Source organism: Urocampus carinirostris, chromosome 13, assembly GCF_059441175.1.
Source record: "Urocampus carinirostris isolate Australia breed hairy pipefish chromosome 13, RoL_Ucar_1.0, whole genome shotgun sequence".
Lineage (NCBI taxonomy): Eukaryota > Metazoa > Chordata > Actinopteri > Syngnathiformes > Syngnathidae > Urocampus > Urocampus carinirostris.
In genome coordinates, this window is record NC_142361.1 from 3,274,110 (window position 1) to 3,297,892 (window position 23,783).

At 39.9% G+C, this 23,783-nt stretch overlaps 1 protein-coding gene and 2 pseudogenes across 4 annotated transcripts in view; 1 reads left to right on the plus strand and 2 right to left on the minus strand.

Moving 5' to 3' along the window:
* Nucleotides 1-23,783, plus strand: part of kcnh1a (potassium voltage-gated channel, subfamily H (eag-related), member 1a) — a 95,734-nt gene that overhangs the window by 61,450 nt on the left and 10,501 nt on the right. For 3 of the 4 annotated variants that reach the window (XM_088351940.1, XM_088351942.1, XM_088351943.1), the window contains 3 exons: nt 10,326-10,525; nt 12,895-13,147; nt 23,214-23,410. In XM_088351940.1, coding sequence (XP_088208066.1) covers nt 10,326-10,525; nt 12,895-13,147; nt 23,214-23,410 — 650 coding nt within the window. Of the gene's footprint in view, nt 1-10,325; nt 10,526-12,876; nt 13,148-23,213; nt 23,411-23,783 lie in introns of all 4 variants that reach the window. The other variant, XM_088351941.1, reaches the window with a different exon arrangement.
* LOC148353501 (U2 spliceosomal RNA) lies at nt 3,286-3,429 on the minus strand (annotated as a pseudogene).
* On the minus strand, nt 20,501-20,619 carry LOC148353502 (U2 spliceosomal RNA; annotated as a pseudogene).

A 23,783-nucleotide genomic window follows, 5' to 3' on the forward strand; every position in this document is an offset into this window, starting at 1 on the left:
GACTCCTGAACTCTTTTCCGAATACTACCACGCCCTTCTTCTCCAGCCCCGGCCAACAACACTACGATTACGCCTGTCCGCGACCATTCCTGCCAAGCCTTCACCCGCCTGACAAGTTCCGTCAATCCGCCAACCAACGGATTCGAAGAATCCCACCTTGTCATTTCCTTCCTTTCAATAAAACCAAGAAACGAGCGCAAGTGATCCCAGTCTTCCTTTCGTCCTGTCTGACAGACACATTAATGTTTTTTTTAACATTGCTAGCCAAATTGTAATTCTTAGAGGTTTTTTTTTCAGAGGAAGTTGTAGAACTCATTCAAATAACAACGGAAAACTTATTTTGGCACAATTTGACCTTGCACATCAGACAGACTCCCTCTCTGTCCATTTTGTTAAAACTAGTCCTAAAACACATTTTTGTTTTTGGGCTTTTAATTCAAAAAGGTCACTCTGTTCCTCTTTTTTCTTGTTTTATGGTCTGATTTTTTTTGTTAATCATTTTTTTTATTTGTGTACAGCACTTTGTCTTCAGCTATGGCTATTTATTTGTTATTTTAATCTTTGTTGATAAAGTTGAGTTGAGTTGGTAGTTTTCTTAAAAGTCCAAATAACAACTATTCACAAACAAATATTTTGAAAGATATGCCAACGCAGAAGATAAAAGTACTCCAAAAAGGAAAATTAGTTATTAGATCTGTTATTACCAGGTTAATTATTGGAAGTAGGGTTAAACAGACTCAACCACTAAAAAATATTTTCAGAACATGTCCGCCGGGACCTCAGATTTTCCCAGGGAGCACCGAGGTGCCCGTGGGCCCAACATTAGAGACCCATGCTCTTTTCTTTGTACAAGTTTCAGAACAACAATTGGAAATGTGCAAGAACTGGGATGTATTTTTTTTCACCAAATCAGTCATAAGCTCTTTTGCTCTTTTGGGTCAAACAGATTCTCAAACCCTGTTTTAGATTCTCTTTCAAGGTAAGGCCCAAGTTAAAAGTTAGAATATGAAATAGTGTTGGAACCTGTGAAATGTACTTTGCCACAGTTAGGAAGTCACAAAGTGCAATTTCTATCACTGCAAGCCGTTAGGCTTTGAATACAGCTCTGGCGTCTGCCTACATGTGTCAGTTGGCCTTCAGCGTCTGTTATTCTTTCCTTCATTGGGCTCATTATCTTCAGTCGGAGCTGCCGCTGAATTATTAAGATGTGCCAGGCGTGATGCATGGCTCCTTTCTCATGCCGCCTCTAATAAAAACGTCTTGTAAAAAATAATACCGGCAAGAAAGCAGAGTGCAGGCTGGAGAGGAGCATTTTTGGATAATATGAAAGGTTTTACGCTGAGCAAAGCTGAGCTGAAGGGAGATAAATCCAGTCAAATGCCTTTGATAGGATACCAAGAAACACTATAAAATGATCAAGGCTATCAGTGGAGTGCATACAGCTACCAAAGACGAACGATCTCAATTGAGATGAAGCACCTCCCACATATGTGACAGAGACCAGAAATGGACAGTCCGGTGATCGTCGGTCACGGGTAGCAGATCGCTTGGAACGCGGAAGTGGCACTTCTGTGGTGAGCAAAGGCAGTGTCGAGAGCGTGGGAAGAACAGGTCCATGACCGGGACGGTGGAGCAGAAACGTAATCGAGTTCAAAAAAGGGGTCGGCGCCGGGAATCGAACGGGAATCAGGACAGGATAGAGTCAGGGTTGAAAAGGGCTTGCCTAGCGTGGGCTGATGTTCGCAGACGGACTGACAACCGGTGACAGGAAGACGGGGATTTGAAAAGAGATAAACAGCCAATCAGCGTCCGAATTAAGATGACTAATTATTGTCTACGAACTTCTCAAATTGTTACACAAAAATAAGTGGAGCAAATAATTCCAAAATTCTTGAGTTGAGATTGCATGCTAAAGTTTGTCATTGGTAAAAGATATGGGAGGGGCAAGTAATGATTAGAAGTAATGGTATCAGTTTCATTTGTTACATGAACTTTTTATGCTGTCTTCTTTAACTGCAGATCTAAAATATTTTGTATGACATCATCGGCCACACATGTCAAACTCATGGCCCGGTGGTGAAATGTAGTCCATCACATAATTTAAAAAATAAGCTGCAGTTTTAAAGATGTCCACTCTGTCACCAAAGCCAGGCGCCACTTCCAAAGCAACCATTTTTTTTCCCCACATTGTTTCCTCTTTACTTTGTCTTTCTCTCTGTTCTTTCTTCTAATCTTTTTCTCTCTACCTATCTCTGGCTTTCTCTATTTTGTTATTTTTCTCTGTGTGTGTCTTTTTCTCTCTCTCTTTTGTTCTGTTTCTTTCTTTCACTCATCATCTCTTTCTTTCTCCCTTTCTCTTTCTAACTTTCTCTCTCTGTCTTTCCCTCTCTCTCTCTTGCTTTTTCGTTCTCTCATCTTTCTAACTTTTTTGTCTTTCTGTCTTTCCTTTTCTCTTCTTATCCACCTTTCTCTTAATCTCTCCCTCGCCGTCTAATTTTCTCTTTTGATTTTACTCTGCCTATCTCCCCCTCTCCTTTTTTTGTCTTTTTAATCTACTAGTCCGGCCTCGTGATAATGTTTTTTCTACCAAGTAGCCCCTGAACTACAATGTGTTAAACACTCCTGTCATTTAAGAAACAGTAACGTTTCTTTTTACAAATGCTTCTCATGCAAATGTATTACTAAAGGCGAATAATACCGTCCACCAAAATTGAGGAAGATCTTCTTGAACATACTTGGTTGCTGCAAACTAATTGACCCAATCTCAATGTGCAATACAATTGTATACAGTGAAACCTCTACAGACGAGATTAATTCATTCCCAGATTATGCTTCCATCCAGAATTGCTCATATCTCGGGTAAATATTTCAATACAAAATAATTGTAAACCATTTAATCTGTGTCCCGGCCTTCATGAAGCATTTAAGCTAACCCTAAATAGCTATAAAACATGGACGATTTCTAACCCGCAGCCTGGCCACCAGTGAGCGGGTTGTTGCGGCGTTTCTTGGGCCTCATATCTCCACCCACAAGATTTTTGTTCCAAACACTTCTCAAATCTTAAATTGCTAGTGTCTTGAGTAGCGCGTGGGGTAAGGGTGGGGGTGGGGGTGGGGGGGGTGCTTGGTTGGGGTTTAAGGGTTATTGATCTATCTTCGTTATTCATTATCCATTATCCGTTATCGGTCAGTTCATAATACGCTACAAAGCCTAGGAGCCGGGACACTTACTCTCAGCCAAAAGGCCAAGCTAAGGTCCTAGCCCTAAAGCCTTGCTGCGTTCATTGCGAATGCACCATTCCCGGAGGTACTGCAATACCGGGCCGATGCGTGGAGTGGACAGAGCAAGCTCATATTCCATCTCCGAAATGCAAAAATCAAAGATAGTGACTTCATAGAAAGTACACAAAGGCCAAAAGGCCAAGCCAAGGACCTAGCATCAAGGCCAAGCTATGAACCAAGGTGCACACCAACACTTTTAAATTTCTTACGGCAGAGGTATTACTGTATTTAGAACAAATGTCTCAAATTGCGGTGGCCTGCGGGACCCTAGTTATAGGCCCCTGTCTTAATATAGGGTACTGGTGCTTAAAATCCTCGAATGATAATGTTATGTTTTCCAGGTCAGGAAAATGCTTAAATTTTGGGTGAAGTGCTTGAAAATGCTTGAAATGTTTTCCATTACCGTGTTTTTTGGCAGTCAGACTCCATATAAATTTTTTTTAAAAAAGGGCGTGAAAATGACGCAGACACGCCTGCTTTGGTGGATTGTAGTTATTGCGTTGTCGTGTGAAGCGTCACTGCCCTCTACTGCTCCTAGCCAAGAGGACAGCTCTATTAAGAAACATGGCTTTTTGGCCCTGCACACTGAGAAGAGCCATATTTGGCTAATTTTTCTGCTTTTTATATACACATACAGTACTTTCTTATTTTGTCTTTTCTATTGAACTCCATTATTAGCCAACACCTATGGAGCCCTTTCAGTGTTTGTAAACAAGTGTGACATATTAAAGCTGCACATGCATTGTTGATGCAGAATGGCAGATTTCTTGCCAGTTTATAGCAGCCCATTGACATTAAAAGATCATAGATCATAGATAAGGACAGCGCAAACTGTGCTAGCGGCAAAATAGATACTTTATTCTAGTCATCAAAGTCAACCAAAAAAAGGTTATTTTGATCGGCGCTGGGATTCTTCATTGGATGGTACTGCAAAAATTGAAAACTTGGCCTTGAAAGTGCTTTAATTTGGCCATGAGAAAAGTGTTGACACAAAAAGATCATAGGCAGGAAACGTTTAAAATGGCACAAATAAGTGCTAGCAGCAAGATATTGACTTTGTATTGGTTATCAAAATTAACATCAATAAGAAAGTTAATTTCTTTGAAAATACTGGAAAAAATGGCATTGAAAATGCTTGATTTGGCCATGAAAAAGGTGTAAAAACCCTATTAAAGATACTTATAAGAATGTTGTCGACCCCAAGCCAATAGTCTCTATGGCAGCAAGACATATGCATAGCTGTACCCCTCCGCCCACATCTCCATCCCCACCCCCATAGCCCCAATCCCCCTCCTAGCACTGTGATCTTCTGCTGGCAGCACCGGTATCCAGAGCTGACGATAAAAATAGAACACTATCGGGGCATCCATATTTCATAGACAAGCGCAAATGGACGACAAGTAAAATTGCATCCGCGCACGCGCATCCTCTTGAGGCTTGGAGGCCTTTTTTCCTAATGACGCTTTAATGGCGCAATTTCTGTCGAAACAGTGGCAGAAAATGTAGGCGCCCGCCAAATGAGCCGAGAAGGGGTTTTTTTGTACTTTGCCTCCTCTGTTCAGATAGTGACAAGAAAAAAAGGCAGAACGCTGTGAGGGAGGGGGGAGATAATCAGCCTGGAGCTGGCCGAAGGTGCAAGAACTTGATGGGCTAAGGCGCTCACTTGTAAATGGCAACGCGACGCCTTGTAGCATGCTGGGAAAGAAAAAAATTGCCACGCAGTTAGGGCCTTTGCAAACAAATATCGCATTGAAGAAAGCTGTGATGATTGAGGTGTCAACCCAAGTTGGAGATTTTGAATACAAAAGGACTAATACAAACATCTTTGACCAACCAAATAATCTGTGGTAAGAGCAAAAATGTTAGTGTAAACTTGAGCCCTGTTATGTTCATCTCATTCCAGGGGCCTCATCCTTCGGAGCACACAGACTAAACTGGCAAGCAGACTTTATTTACGGTCAGAAGGTTAACGGTTAAAGACTGTCAATACACATATTTAAACCAGAAAAAATACAGTGGAACCTCGCTAGTTCGTGGGACCACTTTCGCGGGTTCAGAGCTTCGCGGGTCTAAAAAATATTAAAAAAATAAAAATATCAAAAAATATTTAAAAATTAATAATAATGAAAAATATTAAATTAGAAATTACATTATTTTACAAAATTTGAAACCATAATATTCAATTAGAATTAATAATTGCATCATTTTACAAAATTTTAAAACATAAAAAAATGCACATACAGTAATAATGAAAAATATTAAATTAAAATTAGTGTATACTGTATACCTGTATACGTTTTTTTTAAGCATTTTTGATGGGGCGCCGCTACTTCGCGGATTTTCAGTTTTCGCGGGTGGTCTCAGTCCCCATTAACCGGGATAACCGAGACTTCACTGTAATAGCTAATTGTACCCACCAACTATGCAGGTATGTTGATGTGCGTCTCCGACTCACATAAATAAAAATGTTTTTTATGTAGCATTAAAGAGACATGGTGTATTATGTCTCCTAACGGTAAAACAAACGTCATTCATTTAAAAAAATAACTACTACAGTCATTTGAATAATAAACTAAAAACCATAGCTATCATATAAACGTGTAATTTTAAAATATTCAAAGGTCTTGAAATGTGTATATAACATGAGGCTCACTGATAAGTTCATACTGTTTTTAATATTGAACCCCTAAAAAGTAGATTTCGTAGGATGTCAGTTAGTTATTTTGAATAGTATAGCATTTTTCTGTCAAACAGGGTTTGTACAGATGCTTGAAATCCTTAAATTCTTCAGTGCTATAAATAAATGATGCAATGCAAAAAAACAACAACTTTACATTTCTCTTTCAACACAATTGACACAGATCCTCTAAAAAATGTGCAAAACTATACACTAAAATAAGTAAAATAAAAAGCAAAAGATCATCAGTCTAAGGAAAAATTGAATGCACTCTGCTTCAGAGACATCAATATCATTAAAATGAGTCAAAATGTGGTTTATTTTTCTGCTTTTTATACATTGAGAACTTTCCTTTTGTATTTCATATTGAACTTGATTATTACCCAAACCTATTAAGAGCTTTTCATGTTTGTAAACAAGTGTGACGTAGCCAAGCAGCACGTGCATTGTTGTTGCAGAATGGCAGAATTCCTGTCAGTTTATAGACCCCATTGACACAAAAAGATCATAGATCATAGATAGGAACAGCGCAAATTAGCACAAAGTATGTGCTAGCAGCAAAACAGATTCTTTATACTAGTCATAAAAGTCAACCCCAAAAAATACTCTTGTTTGGTGCTGGGATTTTTCATTTTATAGTACTGCAAAAATTGAAAACTTGGCCTTGAAAGTGCTTGAATTTGGCCATTAAAAAGTGTACTAACCCTGTAACACATACTTAATAAAGATAGTATCCTATTTTAAACTTTTTTCAGACACCTCAAACGACACAACCTTTAAGGCTTGAAAACAATTTAGTCCAACCCAAAAGAGCCCCACAAAAGACATGTTTTTGCTTCCTGATGTCTTCCACAAGCATGTTGTGCAACATCAGATCACAGGGATGGGTGTCTGAAGTCCTCGGGGGAGTTTGGAGTACTTTTTAATTAGCGATATTGTGTTGATTGTGCCAACAAACACAACACAGGTTACTGTCATCAGCATCAGAGGATAATTGAAATGTGAACCTGGCATGGCTCTCCGCCGACCCTTGTCGGCAAGGGCTAATTAGACCCCCATGCACATAGGAACACTTCGTATACCCCTTTGATCAGCTCACAGATGCCAGCCCACAGCTTCAGACGGCTTCAACAACTTGACCGATTTTGAACTTGAACGAACAGGGGAGCCTAAACCTCAGATAGGAAATTCCAACCTGTTCTACGACCCCTAGCAAAAAGTATGGAATCACTAGTTTTGGGCAAGCCCTCACTCAGACATTTTATTCTGTTGAAAAAACTCAGATCACAAACATGAAACAGTCGTAAGGTCATTCCACGGTGCAACATATTGGCACTCAGAAACTCTAAAATAAATTAAGAAAAAACATTGCAATTTTCAGTAACTGTGCAAGAAAATATGGAATCACTCCATTCTAAAGAAGAAAATATGGAATCACTCCATTCTGAAGAAAAAAACATGGAATCACTTCATTCTGGGGAAAAAACATGGAATCAGTTCATTTTGAGTTGAAATTAGGGACGCACTCAGTCAAATTCCTTTCTTCAATTGGGCACGTGGCTTAGATTAAGTCTGCTTATTAGGCTGGAGTCAAAAACGATGCAGTCATCACACCTTGGAGAGCTCCTGGACTAAGTGGATTGGCAAGAATCATGGCGCTAACAAGAGAGATGTCTTATGAGACGCAAGACAAGATCGTCAAACTTCCTGAAGAAGGTAACTCTACTCGTTCGGTTGCCAAAGATGTTGGCTGTTTACAGTCAGCTGTATCGAAGATTTGGACTAAGTACAAACAGCATGGAAAGGTTGTTAAAGTAAAGCATAATGGTAGGCCAAGGAAGACATGTGTACGTCAAGAAAAACAACTAAATGCCATATGTATTGAAAACAGAAAATGGAAGAGGAAATGGGAGGAAGTCAGAGTCAATGTATGTGACAGAACTGTGCAAAATAGCTTTCATATAGGAAAGCTAAACAGAAACCATTGTTGACGCTTAAACACAAAAGAACAAAACTGCAATGGGCTAGGGAGAGGCAATCATGGACTGTGGATATTATCTTCAGTGATAAGTCAAAAATCTGCATTGGACAAGGTGATGATGCTGGAACTTTTGTTTTGTGCCGTTCCGGTGATATTTACAAAGAGGACTGTCGAAAGAAAACATCAAAATTCCCACAGTCCTTAATGATATCTGCAATAAATGCACAAGTTTATATTGACATTTTGGACACCTTTTTTATTCCTTCAATTAAAAAATGTTCGGGGATGATGAACTTATTTTCCAAGATGGCATTGCATCATGCCACAGAGCAAAAACTGTGAAAGCATTCCATGGAAAAAGACGCATTCAGTCAATGTCATAGTCTGCAAATAACCCAGATCTCAACCCAATTGAAAACCTGTGGTGGAAATTGAAAACAATTGTCCACAGTAAGTCTCCGGCCTGCAAAGATGATCTTTCGACTGCAATCAAAGAGAGTTGACACCAGATTGATAAAGAATACTGTTTGTCACTCATCAAGTCAATGCCTCAGAGACTGCAAGTTGTCATAAAAGCCAAAGGTGGTGCAACTTAATAGTAGTGATATTGTTTGACTGTTATTACTTTATCTGTTTTCATGATTCCATATTTTTTTGCTCAGAATGGAGTGATTCCAGGTTTTTAATAATGCAAAAAGAAACAAAGAATATTTGTTATAAGTTCAAATAAAGCTTTAATGGCTCCCTGAAACATTTAATGGTAAATAAATTAGAATTTCAACATAACTCACTTAACGATTATTTTGTTTATACCAAAAATCAATAGTTTTGGAAATAAGATAAGGCTTAGCGGCAACTCGTGACAAGGTACATAAAACATAAATGGCTCCCTGAAACGGTAATTTACTATTTTAACATAAATAATATGACTATTTTTTTTTACCTAAACCAAAAATCAACAATACAGGAAATCTAAAAAGTCTGAGCTGCAACTTGTAAAATCTATATATATACTGTATATATGCCGAAGTCATATACCCCTAGTGGGAGGTGGCAAAGGTATATAAAAAACTTTATTAGCTCCCTGAAACTTTTTACAATAAGTGAATAAAAATGGCAATACAACTAACATGACTTAATCTAACTTAAAACAAAAAGTGCATCGAAATTTCAATGGAGCTCGCTTATCGAAAATTGTGGACACTCCTGTTCCACTTTAGCAGGCTTTTTATGCTCTCTTTTAATAGCAAACACACACACTTGATTGTGTGTATTGCTATGATAAGAGCTAATATATCAGTCTCCGCCTGAACGTTATTTTTTTTATGTCATCTCTGAGTTACACACACTCTTTTCTACCACAAACTTTTGAATAACTAAATACTCCTGGCAGTCTTGAGTCATAGTCATGGCCAAACTCAGGAGTTACCAGAGCTGCCACTGTTTACTCTGCTCCAACGTCTCTCTAACGTTCTAATACAGTATATAACTGCTTTAGTGACTCGTCTCCGGTCGCGTGTGATACAGAAGGCATGAGAAGTGCGAAAGGCTTGGCTGTATCTAAGTCTTAATAATAGGCCCGTCAAATAAATAGAAATGCCAAAACAGATATCACTCAAATTCCCAAATATCGGTGCCGATAATTGTCGCGCCCGATAATTCGTCGACCTATAGCAGTTGCCTGCCGGGGTGTGCAACTGTCACGTTGTAAACAGGGATTCCTGCTCGCCAAAGATACAGGATCGAAGTGACGTTTTGTGTTATATGTTACGATAGCAACCAGAGTGTGTTTCTGTTAGCACATTTGCCTCACAGTTCAGAGGTCCTGGGTTCAACTCCAGTTACCGGCCTCATTGTGTGGAGTTTGCATGTGCTCCCTGTGCCCTCGGGCACAACGGTTTCCTCACACATTCCCAAAAAAACACAACTGGGATGGACCAATCGGTCCCTGCGACCCTTTTTAGGATACGCAATTCCTAAAATTGAATGTTTTTTTTTGGTGCAATGTTACGAGGACATCCAAACGTTCCACATGACTTCCTAACGGATTCAAGCACATTATTACTAATAATAGGCCGGTTCGTAAAAGTTTTGTCCTGAACAGTTCCATCAGCTTCAAACTCATCTCTAATTCGAGTGATGGTAACTGATGGTGATTTGATAAACTCCCTTCTAAACTTTAGTGTTTTTTATACTTCCGTTAGCATTTCAGAATAAATTTTCTTTCCTTCAAAGTCAAGTCTGGTTGCCATCACTCGGTTCAATGGCTTTCTAAAATTCATAAACTTTATTCTTGGATAAGGAGTGACATTTTACAATGTCCCAACTGTGATTTTACTATTGAATAGAGACTCCTGATGACATTTGTTTCCTTCTTTCCCGCAGCTCTCCTGTACGCCACCATCTTTGGTAACGTGACCACCATTTTCCAGCAAATGTACGCCAACACCAACCGCTACCACGAGATGCTCAATAGCGTGCGCGACTTCCTGAAACTCTATCAGGTGCCCAAGGGCTTGAGCGAGCGGGTGATGGACTACATCGCGTCCACCTGGTCCATGTCAAGAGGCATCGACACAGAAAAGGTATGCTGCAACAATACCAATCATTTTACCTGTGCAAAATGTCCTTTTCCAAATTACTAAAAATACTTGTATTTTAACAGTAAATGTATCTAGTATCTACTGCAGCTGAAGCAGTGTAGTTCTATTGAGATCCTTTATTACAGTAAAACAAAGTACAACAATAACAAATAAAATAAATGAAACAAAAACAATAGAATATATTTTAGGCTAGTTTAGAATGACACGTCTACCAGAAAAAAAAGTATTAAGAAATTAACAGGCTGGTGTTTCTCAACACATTGGTGTGGTTTGAAAGAACATCTTAGTGCAGTGGAGTTTTCCCAAGAGAACTTTAATTCAAACACACAGGATAAGCTGCCCAATCGCAATAACTAAATTCTTCATTCAAATAAACCAGTAGTAAATCTCATCTCATCTAATTGGCTGCACCGCTTATCCTCAGTAGGGTCGCGGGGTGCTGGAGCCCATCCCAGCATAATCGGGCAGTGGGCAGGGGACAACCTGAACTGGTTGCCAGCCAATCGCAGGACACACGGGGACAGACAACTCACTCGCTCAGTCACACCTAGGGACAATTTGGACCGGCCAATTCACCTGAAATGCATATCTTTGGAATGTGGGAGGGAACCGGAGTGCCCGGAGGAAACCCACGCAAGCACGGGGAGAACATACAAACTCCGCACAGTAAGGCCGGGAGCTGGATTTGAACCCACGCAGGAGGTTCCCACGACCTCAGAACTGTGCCGCACACGCGCTAACCACTGCGCCGCCATGCTGTACTCAAATAATAATAATAATAATAATAGGTAATCATAAAGTGTATTAACTACAACCAAATAAATAATGTGATGATTTATATATCCAAATAGATATTACTGAAACACTGATATAATTATATATATATATATATATATATATATATATATATATATATATATATATATATATATATATATATATACATATATATATATATGAAGTGGGATTTTACAGTATACTAACAACCTTTAATTTGTGTATTGTTTTTTGGTTTTGTTAGTATTTGTAGGTAGGACCAAAACGTGGATACACATGCAGTATTGATATCTTTTTTTGGAGAGTAAAGGAAAACTAGACAATTCCCGCGGCAATTGTAAGAGTTGTGATTGATCTGGCAAATGTTGGTAGAGAACCGATAGCGTTGAGTTGTTTGCATTATGAGTTAGCATAAAGTTTTTAACTCAGAGAGATGTATTTGTATTTTTTAGCATAATTTGTAAATATGAAGTCGTTAAAATATAGCCATTACCAAAAATTTTTAACATAAAGGAGTTAGCATTTAGCTGATAGCATTACTTTTTAGCATGTATCCGTTAGCATAGCTCGTCAACATGTACCCATTATCATAAATTGTAAATATTAAGTCGTTAAAATATTTCCATTACCAAAATTTTTTAGCATAAAGAAGTTAGCATTTAGCCGTTAGCATCACTTTTTAGCGTGTACCCATTAGCATAACTCATTAACATGAATCCATTGGCATAATTTATAAATATGAAGTTGTTACAATGTAGCCATTCCCCAAATTTTTGGGCATGAAGAAGTTAGCATTGCAGACAGTGTTTATAGCTAGCTTGCGCTAATACTTGCCAGCCCAACACTTTGCGGACAGTGTTTACAGCTAGCTTGTGCTAATACTTGTGCTGGCTGCGCCAGCCCAACTCGTCACCAACAGTTTTTACAGCTAGCATGAGTAAGCATAGCATCAACCTTTCATCGCCAATACTAATCACCAACAGTGTTTACAGCTAGCTTGCGCTAATATTTGCCAGCCCAACACTTTGCTAGCGGCGCAAATAGCTGTTAGCATCCTCTTGCTAGCATACACTCTTTGGAATTCACCATTTACCTATGGTTAAAGGTAATGTGGGTCGGGCCCCCTCAAGCCACCCTGGACAGTCCCTGCTTAGTCCCTACTAACCTCTGGAAAAGCCCTCGTTTCCGTGACTACCAATAGAAATGAATGGGCCCATGTATTCCGGATGGGAGATTCTCAAAACCCATTATTCTGGATGGGGACTTTTTTTGGTCGTATCAAAAATCTGTATTGTCGCAGGAGAGTACTGATTCGGCCGGAATTTTTGGTATATGAATCGTTGGGCTACTCCAAAAGCTCTGGGAGGAGAGGCCCGTCAAAATTCGGCGGAAGAAGATGGATATAATAATATTATTGAATGTTTACAGCACTTGGCAATGTAGTTGTGCATTGCTGAAGCAATCACAACTAATAACAAAAAGCACTCTATTGGGAGAAAGGAATAAAATGAGGCAAAACATCACAGTTCAAATACTCAAGGCCTATAGTATTATAGTTTGTGTCTACCGTCCAGGTGCTGCAGATTTGCCCAAAAGACATGCGCGCCGATATTTGCGTCCACCTGAACCGCAAGGTGTTCAAAGAGCACCCAGCCTTCAGGCTGGCTAGTGATGGCTGCCTGCGGGCCCTGGCCATGGAATTCCAGACTATCCACTGTGCACCGGGCGACCTCATCTACCATGCAGGAGAGAGCGTTGACAGCCTGTGCTTTGTGGTGTCGGGCTCACTGGAAGTCATCCAGGACGACGAAGTGGTGGCCATCCTAGGTGAGTCGGAGTTTAGGAATGGACGTTCTATGGGGGGGAAAAATCACAGATTCTCATAAGGTTTTGCACACATTTGTTGATAATAAGTTTCACATTTGTTGCTAATAAGTCAGAGACTAATCAGTTGAGGTTTACTCAGAATTATTGCAAAATGGTAGTTATTAGCGTTATCACTCTAAAAGGACGTGTCAAGAAATGTTGCTTAATTTTATGACAAAGGCCTGTGTCCCGTTACAGGCTACGTCAGAGGTTGGCAACCTGGTCCTTGAGGGTTCTGCATGTTTGTGGAGGTTTCTCTTCTTCAACTGTGTGAATACAAATGATAAGCTCATTAGTAGACCGACAAGAGTATGTTTAATGATACTGGTGATTTGAATCTCAAGAGTAGCAGAAGAAAAACTTCTAAATTCATGGAGGACATGCAGCCCTTGGAGACCAGGTTGCCCACCTCTAGACTGATGAATTTAAAGTCATTCGAAAAAGGAAAACATAACTTACTTCAGGCTTTTCAAATGTTGATTACGTAGAACAAAGCTTAGTTTGTCTTCAACCACACTCGAGAACATAAGGTTGAAGATCATCACGGTTCATGGATCCCATAACTGCCTGGGTTATCAGGGCACCACTGAGGACCAGTGTTGGAAATAACCCCATTGGAAATAACGCCGTTAAGTAACATGTCCCCGAACACCTGACGCCGTTTTCATCCGACGCAGTTTTAACCTCTCCTCAGAGTTTTTTGGTTTATGTGACCAAAATAGTCAAGTCAGATTTATTTGTATAGCCCTAAATAGCGACTACCATTTAATAAGATCATGGTTACAAATATATTATTTACTAATGCGCCAAGAAACAAAAGGCCAATGAGGTCTTAGTCGCAACCGACTCCTGTCGTTTGCAAACAAAACGTATGAGCTGGCTTTTTGAAGTGAACGAGGGGACCAGAGGCGTGTTCAGGAGAGTGAGTGATTGCTATCGCGAGCTATCGCTAGCTTCTGAACGGCCAGTGATTATTGAGCGCTCGCGTGCCCGAGTAATCACGGGAGAAAGACCGCTTACTTTGATTTCCAACATGGCGTCGACAGTGCAGAAGATGGAGGATCTCACCCTGACGAGTGCTGTTGGCGATGTAATATATCGTCTTACATTGCCTGGTAATGTTTGTGAACAATGCAAGACAGGTATGACCCTTCCACTGCGTTTAGGATAACCTTAACTGTGTCAATATGCGAACTGTCGCTCATATCAGCCAACTCGCTCAAAGCAAGCTGTAGAACGAAATCCATTGTACTGTCGTCGGCCATTTTGGATCAGTAAGGCAATCACAGTGAGCGATTACAACCGTTCAGCAGTGCGCGGCAAGCGATTAACAAGAGACTTCATGTCTGATCACTCTCCTGAACACGCCTCTGGTTTTCACCAATCAACAGCTGGTTCCCTCTGATATGCCTTTTTTCTATTGTGGTTGCTCAATATGCATTTTTTTACAATTTTGTCTTTGAAATTAAATTTATTGATCATGAAAAAATTAAAACGGTTTTGTGTATCTCTTTTTGGAGATTTAAGAATATTTTAATTATATTTCCTATGTTTTTTTTAGAGTTAATGTCTTATAAATAGAGAAATATTCTTATTTATCCCTCTTTTTCTTTTGTTATTGTTTTTTTCTTTCTTTTATTATATATTTGTCCTTTTTCTTTATTTCTACCCCTTTTTTCAGTCATTCCGTGTATAATGTTATACATAATAATCGGTAATTTAGGGATTAACAAAAACAACCTGAAGAGCCGTTTAGGAACAGAAAGACGTCTTTTTTTCGTGAACCAAGCCAAAAGAAAAACGTTCTCTAAAAATAGACAGGATTCTCTTCAAGTAAACTCCGGTAAAAACGTCATTGCGGTGTTTTGTATTTGCTAAAAAAAAAATCAAATTCTCTGACATACAACTTCTTTATAAGTAACGGAAATATTAACTTTAGCTGGTAACTAGTTACTTTTATTATATAGAATTCAGTTACTAATTCAGTTACTTTTTGGAAGAATCAGTGAGTAATTATAACTCATTACTTTTTTCAAAGTAACAGGCCTAATACTGCTGAGGCCACCACTCTGGATAACCTTTCTTCACTGCAGACTGTTGTTTGGGTTGTGGCAAAGTTTGCGCCAGCCCATTTCTTGATGTTGTCAGCGCAGTTCTATTTATGTCTTCCTCTCCTCTTGCCCCTTGTGGTGTGTCTTGGGCAAGTACAGCCTCGCGGCGCCCATCCCTCTCCAGACTGAAAATACGTACATTGTCACAAATGCTGAAAGGTTGCTTACATAAATGACAATTGGTCAATCCCGAGGCCAAAAAAGGTATCTTGTCGGAAAATAAGTCAATCTGTAAACTAAAAAAGACCACAGGATCAACAGAGGCAATTTAGTGGCATTTTTGGAACTTTTTTTGTGTTCAAGCACTTTTGAAAGTACTCCCAATTGTTTTGAAAGGGCAGCATCTTGTTGTTTTCTGAGTCATAAACTTGTACTTGGTTACACGCAGCAGAACACTTTTGAGGACAATTTGGACTTGAATACACTTTATAGGTAATTCGCAATCCTTGCAGTGCTGTTCGGATAGGGCTTATAGATTGTTGTGTAATTAAGTGGCTCTGTTTTCGGAGTGCTGTGTTTCTGAGCGAAAATGGATCCTTTCGAGCCTTCATGGAGACTCCTGTGCAATCATTCTAAACTCCGAACAAGGCTTGAGAAAAGAGTGAAAAGTACAGTCAAAGGTTTTCTCTTCAGGTTGCATGTCGCGGTCCTGTCAGAACACACATGAGGACTGTTTGAACTTGTGTAGAAAACAAATTGTCTTTGAAAAGTTTACAAAGTAGGAGACACTTACAATAAGGAGAAAAGACATCAATGGATTTTGAATTTGCAAGGATAACATAAGAAGACTGTACCAACCCTCAAATAAGACATTTCGACCTACTCTAAAAGATCCAAAAAGCAGACATGGGACCAAGTCACACATGTGCAAGTCTCAAGTAAGTCTCAAGTCTTCACCTTCAAGTCCCAAGTAAGTCCCAAGTATTTTTTTCTTGGGCAAGTCAAGTCACAAGTCAAGTCCAAGTCAAGTCACAAGTCATAAAAACAGCGACTCGAGTCGACTCGAGTCCAAGTCACTAAGTCTCAAGTCCCCATGTCTGCCAAAAAGCACATTAGAGTTAAGTGGTGTGGGAATCAAAGAAAGGACACAAGATTGGCCTGTACTAAAGATTATGGGAATAGCGCATATTGGTCTAAATCATGAGCAACAGTGCAAAATGTCAGTCAAAGCAATCAAGAGTGAGCCAAAACAATGGACAACTGTGCGCAATAAAAGTCCAAATAACTTCCTATCCTGACATCCTATACTAAAAAGTAAGAGTGCGCAGGTATATATCAATATCGATATTACCGATACATAGCAAGTGATTTGATCGGAGCGTTACTATTGTCCAGGGATTGATACTTCAGTCCTCAACCATTTTCCTTAAAGCACCGCATCTCGATGTAGATAACACAGCCTCTTTCTCAATCAACCAGAATCCTTGGTCACTCTCCAAGTGGGTGGTTGACAGGTAAACTTTAAGCACCTCTCTCTAGCAGACCTGCTGCTGCATCTTGCCTGCAAGGCAGTGAGGGCTACCAACAACCACCAACAGCTGAAAATAGCATAGGCAAACAGGAAGTGCAGCGAGGCGTGGACTTTTCTCATGTACAGTAAGGGATAATGCCAGGTGTAATTTGTGTGGTTAAGTGATCTGCTACTGTTGCAATACCACAAATCTACATGAAACAAAAAAAAACTGTCCCTGCAGAAAGCAACAGGCTGCGATAAAAAATGTAAAGATATTACTGTTCCGGAAAATAACCCTCGAAATCCTTTGTCAGAGCCAATGAAAGACAATTGATACTTTACTTGCTTTTGTGACTATATTTTGAAACTTTATATATTTTAGTTCTCCTGTTGACTTTGTTATGAAATTTGTTATCAATTATTCAATGATCATGACATTTCTAGGTGAAATGTATCGGTATTAATCAATACTACAATGTATTTAATTGGATCGGATCAATATCAAAATTCCAAGTATCGCTCACCCCTAGGAAAAACAGAATCAATTATTTTCTTCTCATTCCCCTTTTCTATAGCACAGAATCAAAGAAAATATTTGAATTTTTTATTGCATAAAAAACAGAATAACATACATTAAATGATTTACTTAACAGTCTTATTGAAGATCGCTGTCTGTTTTAGCAGCTTACAACTTCATCAATTATTCCACCACACGATACGTAAGAAAGCCTATGCTTCTTCTAAGCTCCTTCGATCTCTTTCGCGAAAAAGTCGATACTCCCTTGGTGGCCCGGTGGGCCCAACCCCCAGTGATAAACAAGTTACTACCGTGGATCAAAATCTCATTAGCCTAATGGTGCTGAAGAAACAAACGCAACACAGAGGATAATGAAGGCCGGCAAGGTTGTGGGCAAGATCTTGTCCCTCGATGCTTAGCAGACTAAACCTGAAAACCTTACATGGTGGTGGGGGCGTAGCTGCTTAAAGGTAATCCTAAATTCTTAAACATACAAAATGCGAGGAAATGATACTGTCAGGGGTTGGTGCCTGCAGCTTTACCCCATTTTCCAGTACCCTTCTCTTTTCCTCTCCCCGTGTGTTTTTCTAACTGCAATCAGCCACCTTTACTTTAAATATTCTGGGCTCCCACCTCACTTTGCTTAACCGTTTTGTTCCTGAAGAGTTTCACTCACCAAAACAACAAGCTTTGCCTCCCTCAACCTCCTCCTTCAATTTTTTCCAAGTTTCAGTTTCGCCTTTCCAGGACCTGCCACTCCAACCCTTTCCTTATAGGTATTTCTTTTCAAGAGTGTCTCCACCCCAAGATTACCTCTCCACCCCAAGATATTGCTGGTCCCACACCCCCTTCTCGCCGGCTAAAGTCTTTTGTTGCCATTTAGATAAGCGTCACCCTACACGGGGTTAGCCCACACACTTGTGATAGATACATGGTCTATGCAATAAAATGTAAATATATTCAATTGGTATATTCCAATAATTTCCCGAGATACTCCATTTTGAAGACAGCATGTCTTGTTTTCGTCATCCTGAGATGTGACTTAATTGGAAGAACACCAGCACCCTAGCAGGCAAAGTCCCTATATTGTTTTACGTTTGTATAATCAAAGAAGTTTTAAGTTTTTAAGCAAAATTTTGGTAGTTTTTGTGGAGAATGCATAGGTGTTCTAATGCAGGTGGATGCAGTAATGGTGCAACAAAGGGCGAGCACCCAAAAAAGGGGCTAACTGGCTAAATAAAATGAAGGGTAGTAACTCAAATCACTTAAAAAAAGGCAGCCACATACTCGGCAAAAAGACGCAAGGCTAGCCGGTCAAACAACACGCAGTGAGCAGCCAGTCTAAAAGTGGAACCAACAACCAAAAGCGGAAACAGCTATGCTAACCTGCATTGGCTCCCTGTTAGCCTAAGATGCGATTTTAAGGTTCTCCTATTACTATACAAAATCATAGATGGACTTTCCCCCTCATATCTTTCAGATCTGATTTCCCCCTATGTCCCGGCCCGAAGCCTTCGTTCCGAGAGCGCCGGTCTCCTGGTGATCCCAAGAGCCAAGAAGTGTTCCGCTGGTTCGAGAGCGTTCTCCATCCGGGCACCGGTGTTGTGGAATGCTCTTCCCCCTGAGATCCGATCTGCAACCTCAGTGGAAATGTTTAAATCTAAGCTTAAAACTCACTTCTACTCTATAGCATACGAATAACCTAAACTTCTTATATGTAATAACTTGTGAAGCCCTTAGAGACTACTTGTGATTAAGGGCTATACAAATAAAAATGACTTGACTTGACTTGACTATCGACAAAAGCAAAGCTGGCTGAAAATAAACTAACCAAGAAACACAGGAAAACCGGTGCTAACGACAGGCTAGCCCGTCAAAAAACACGAAGTGAGTAGCCAGGCTAACTAGGAACCACCAACGAAAAGCGGCTACGACAATAAATGCAAAACTGGCTGGGAATAATCGAAAGAACACGGCAAAACCATATCTAGCGTCAGGCTTGCCCGGCAAACGAGTGCCAACTGGGAGCAAACAAAACAGGAATGTCCTCTGCACCCCTGACGCTAACGGAGAGCTAGTTGGACTATTGTAGAATAAAACAAAAAATCTTTAATGAGCTACAAGGACATCATCTCGTATATGTGAAATTTTTGTGGGAGTGCACAATGCGTATTGTTATGCAGGAAAGCGAGAATTACCGAATCAGCAGGAAATGTTTTTGGAATAACTATTCTTGTTGATAAAAATAACTAACAAGTTGATTACATTGTTATGTAATTGTTAGGTAAGCAAAGAGTATATAACTGTCTAATAAACGTCTGGGCTCTTGGTCAGAGAAGCTGCAAGCTGATTTACCTGGTCTTTTAGTGTTTTTCGTTTAAAAAGACGACCGGTCAAAACTATACAAACAGTGAAACACGTGGCGAAAAACATAAAAGCTACCTCTAAGCAGAAATGAGTGGTATGCCATCACTGTTCACTATAATCACTATCTGTTTACAAATATCAGTAGGAAGAAATTACGCATCTGCATACTGTGTGCTTGAAACAAAGCCACGGTAAATTTCTGCAGTTGTATTTTATTGTATTTAAAAACATCCCAGCCTTACCATGGTGATGTGATTAACAATGAGTTGCTGGCAGGTGGGGGATAAGAAGTCATCAATGAAAAGAATGCGTTGTAATTTCTTATCTGTTTTTAAAAAGTATAGAAGCGCATCTATTGTCACAACAATTGGGAGAGAACAATTTTATCAATGAAGATTACAGTACTTGTTACAGGGAAAAATAATTGATCATGGGTCAACTGGTCAATATATGTATGTATGTATGTATGTATGTATGTATGTATGTATGTATGTATGTATGTATGTATGTATGTATGTATGTATGTATGTATGTATGTATGTATGTATGTATGTATGTATGTATGTATGTATGCATGTATGTATGCATGTATGTATGTATGTACCGTAAATTCCGGACTGTAAGCCGCTACTTTTTCACCAAACTTTCAACCCTGCGGCTTATTCAGTGATGCGGCCAATTTATGTAATTGGAGCTCGAGTGGGGTTTTGGGGTTTTTAAGGGTTATTGATCTATCTTCGTTATTCATTATCCATTATCCGTTATCGGTCAGTTCATAATACGCTACAAAGCCTAGGAGCCGGGACACTTACTCTCAGCCAAAAGGCCAAGCTAAGGTCCTAGCCCTAAAGCCTTGCTGCGATCATTGCGAATGCACCGTTCCCGGAGGTACTGCAATACCGGGCCGATGCGTGGAGTGGACAGAGCAAGCTCATATTCCATCTCCGAAATGCAAAAATCAAAGATAGTGACTTACAAAAGGTAAGATTTAGACCGGTGGAATATATGCGCCGAGGAAGACTGCAACTTCTTGGCTTGTCTAGTGGCGAGACATCTTTCACTAAAACTGGCCGCATGCGAAAGGCAACTTTTTTGCAAGTCTGCGAGTGGATCCTGACAGCGTGGGGCAGCATCAAAAATTCCACTATCACCAACGGGTTCCGAAAAGCCAGTCTGCTGCGGAGAGGAGGGCACAGAATCAGGAGTGGATGGGAGCATGGGACGACGTCTATATGACACTGTTTCTTTCCGACACTGAGGAAGACGACTTTGATGGTTTCAGTCCTAAGAAGGAAGATGAGGACGGTTTACCGTGATTTTTACAAGAACGGTATGTTTTTTTAACAGACCCGTTTACTGTGTTGCGAGCGTGTTGCTAGCGTGTTGCTACCATTAACTGCCCGGATGAAAGTTATATTATTGTTACTAAAGCTTTGAAAACTCTCACGGTGTACCGTCTTTCTTTGTAAATATGTGTAATCATGTATAATATGTATTTGCAACTGTATATTTTTGTAATGTATTTATTTGTATTTATTTTGGACACTTATTCTGATATGTTTTGGAGGGGCGAATTAAAAAGAAAGGGCGTAACAAACGCGGGCTGACGGGAAGTGGGGACCGGTAAAGGTGAGTGTTTGTGGATACGGCGGACAATAGTGGATATATATTTTTCCCACCCTTACCTTTGGAAATATACACTTTTTTCTTTGGATTACTTTCAACGGGACCCGGACCCTGCCGGTCTGCATCAAACCTTAAGTACTGGTATCATTTTCCGTTCATTTTGTCGGCTGTGATTTTTGGACTGTGTACATTAATGAAGGATATTCAGTTACAATCGCGGGACTTAAAGTCGGGTCTGGGTTAATTTTGTGATTGTATTAAATTTTTTTAATGTGGGCGCATGTGGCTTATATACAGGCTTGTGTAAGTACAAAATCGGTTTTCCTCTTAAAATGTGGTGGGTGCGGCTTATAATCAGGTGCGCTCTATAGTCCGAACAGAAATATTATGACAGAAATGCTGTTACAGAAATACTGCTACAGACATATTGCGACAGAAATGCCGCTACAGAAATATTATGACAGAAATGCTGCTACAGAAATGCTTCTATAGAAATACTGCAACAGAAATATTGCGACAGAAATGCTGTAACAGAAATACGTCTACAGAAATATTGCTACAGAAATGCCTCTCCAGAAATACTGCTACAGAAATATTCTGACAGAAATGCTGCCAGAGAAATACTGCTACATAAATATTGCGACAGAAATACTGCTACAGAAATACTGCCATAGAAATATTGCTACAGAAATGCTGCTACAGAAATACTGCTACAGAAATATTATGACAGAAATGCTGCTAGAGAAATACTGATACAGAAATGCTACGATAGAAATACTGCTACAGAAATCTTATGACAGAAATGCTGGAACAGAGATAATGCTATTGAAATATTGCTACAGAAATGCTGCTACAGAAATGCAGCAACAGAAATATTACGACAGAAATGCTGCTATAGGAATACTGCTACAACATATTATGACAGAAATACTGCTACAGAATTACTGCTACAGAAATATTACGACAAAAATATTACGACAGAAATACTGCTACAGAAATATAACGACAGAAATACTCCAAAAATGCCACACAGAAATATTATGACAGAAACTGCAAAATACAACCACAGTAATACTACAAAAATATACTATGGAAATACTACAAAAGTCCAACTATGGAAACACCACAGAAAATACTACAAAAATAAAACCAAAGTAATACTACACCATTATGTCTGCCGAAATACTAGGAAAAATAGAACTACAGTATTACAACGCATATACTACAACAGTTCTACTATATGAAATACTACAAAAATACTGCAGCAGAAATGCTATTTGGTGTCAAGAATCAAATGGACTGAACCATTTCAAGGCATTGGAGTATTTCCGACGCTGCGTTGTTCACATTTTTTTTTTGTTTATCATGTATTTACCTAGTAACTTGTTCTTTCGTCATATTTTAGACTATCCTGTCCTTTAATAAGAAAAATAGTTTTGTCTAGCTATCTACCCTGGTCATATCCCTCGAGAGGGGTGACCGACAGCAAGACAAACATACAAAAACAAAGAAAATTTAAAAAAGGGAAAAAGTAGCAAAAACCACACAAAATTTTTTGGGGACCATGGCCAACCCAGATGCCCAAACACCCAAACGACTAAGCACCTCGGTACCTAAGTTGGTCATGCTTTCGTCCCTCCAGAGGAAATGGGACACCAGAAAGCGGCCATGTCACTCGGGTCAGGGTGACACAACACACTCTTGTTTTCAACAGAAGGGCAGGGCCCCACAGCTTTCACTGGTTTACCCCTGCCGCATCATACAGGTGCCCTGCCTATCCCTTAGAACGCGTTTAAATATCCCACTATCCCTTTACAACACCTCTCCACTCATTCCTATCACCAAAAATAGTTTTTAAAATGCTATAAAATTGGGTCGGTTATGCCAATGCTCGCAACACTACAGGAGAGGCCCAAATCCCAGTATTAACGTCCTTTTCCTTTTTCTACGGAGGCAAGGGCGACGTCTTTGGTGACGTATTCTGGAAGGAGGTGACGCTGGCTCAAGCCTGCGCCAACGTTCGAGCCCTGACATACTGCGACCTCCACGTCATCAAGCGTGATGCTCTGCAGAAAGTGCTGGAGTTCTACACGGCCTTCTCCAATCACTTCTCACGCAATCTGCTGCTTACTTACAACTTGCGCAAGAGGGTGAGTGACGTAGCTCGCCAGATCATTGGCTATATAAGCTGTGGTGGATAGTGATGTGTTGTCCGCGAACTGAGCGGCTCTATGAGCTGGCTCTCAGAAATGAACAACCTGAGCTGGCTCCCCACCAACCAAGCTTCTATTCGCGATAGTGGTGTGTCGTTCAAGAACCCAACTGCTCTATCAGCAGGCTTTTAGGAGTAAAAGACAGCAGCTAGTTCCCCACCAATTAATAGAAGGCTCCCATTACAATTATTAAAATACACAATGGTAGATGGCTCCCCTCTATTGGCGAAAACAATCCATGGCTCGCTGTGTGTTCAACTTTCAGGATTTGGACCGAATATCTGGACAAAAACATGAGAGTTAAAGAGAT